The sequence below is a fragment of the Ailuropoda melanoleuca genome, unplaced genomic scaffold (assembly GCF_002007445.2).
Source record: "Ailuropoda melanoleuca isolate Jingjing unplaced genomic scaffold, ASM200744v2 unplaced-scaffold21616, whole genome shotgun sequence".
In the NCBI taxonomy this organism is placed as follows: Eukaryota; Metazoa; Chordata; class Mammalia; order Carnivora; family Ursidae; genus Ailuropoda; species Ailuropoda melanoleuca.
The window spans coordinates 2,868-3,932 of record NW_023191189.1 but is presented as its reverse complement, the minus strand read 5'-3'; the positions used below and the strand labels follow the sequence as shown (position 1 = coordinate 3,932).

Below are 1,065 nucleotides of genomic sequence, written 5' to 3'. Positions count from 1 at the left end.
ATCTTCTTCATTTTTTATGTGGGAACGGTGGTAGGGAATTTGCTTATTATTGTGACCATCAAGTCCAGCAGGACACTTGGGAGCCCCATGTACTATTTCCTATTTTATTTGTCTCTTGCTGATTCCTGCTTCTCAACATCCACAGCCCCCAGACTAATTGTGGATTCACTCTCTGCAAAAAAAACCATTTCTTACAATGAGTGCATGACTCAAGTCTTTGCCCTACATTTCTTTGGCACCATGGAGGTCTTTGTGCTCATCCTCATGGCCATTGATCGCTATGTGGCCAACTGTAAGCCCTTACAGTACCCAACCATCATGAGACGGCAGGTGTGCATCATCTTGATTTCTCTTGCATGGATGGGATGTTTTATCCATTCTATTACCAAGGTTATCCTGGCCTTGAAATTGCCTTTCTGTGGACCCAATATGATTGATCATTACTGCTGTGATTTGCAGCCCTTGCTGAAGCTTGCTTGCATGGATACCTATCTGATCAACCTAGAGTGGGCGACTAACAGGGGGGCAATTTGCACAAGCAGTTTTGTGATTCTGATGATCTCATACATTGTCATCTTGCATTCATTGCGAAACCACAGTGCAGAGGGGAGGAAAAAAGCTCTCTCTACTTGCACTTCTCACATCATTGGAGTAGTCTTATTCTTTGTTCCATGTATATTCATATATACACGCCCCCCAACCACTTTCCCCATTGACAAAATGGTAACTCTATTTTATACCATAGGGACTCCATTTCTCAACCCATTCATATACACACTGAGGAATGCAGAAGTGAAAAATGCCATGAGAAAGCTATGGCGTATCAAAATTGCCTCAGAAAGCAAAAGATGAATTGATGGTTTTGGTTGATTCCGTAATCTGTACAGATATCAAATATGATGGCGTATATCCTCACTTGCCCAATGTACTCTGATATAATGTACTTGTATTCCATAATTTTTATTATAATTCTGCCCTCAAACTGCCCTGGTGTCCCTATTTTATAGTATCAGGACACCTTTTCTCAACCCACTCATCTACCCACTGAGGAATGCAGGAGTGAAA

General features: G+C 41.7%; 1 protein-coding gene across 1 annotated transcript; it reads left to right on the top strand.

Annotated features, from left to right (window-relative positions):
- Positions 1 to 3: 3 nt before the first annotated feature.
- LOC117798004 (olfactory receptor 4C11-like) lies at positions 4 to 852 on the top strand (the record flags this gene model as incomplete). The annotated part of the gene is made up of 1 exon (XM_034650426.1): positions 4 to 852. A coding segment is annotated over one exon (849 nt), but the record flags the coding sequence as incomplete, so codon positions are not given.
- Between the last annotated feature and the right edge of the window lie 213 nt (positions 853 to 1,065).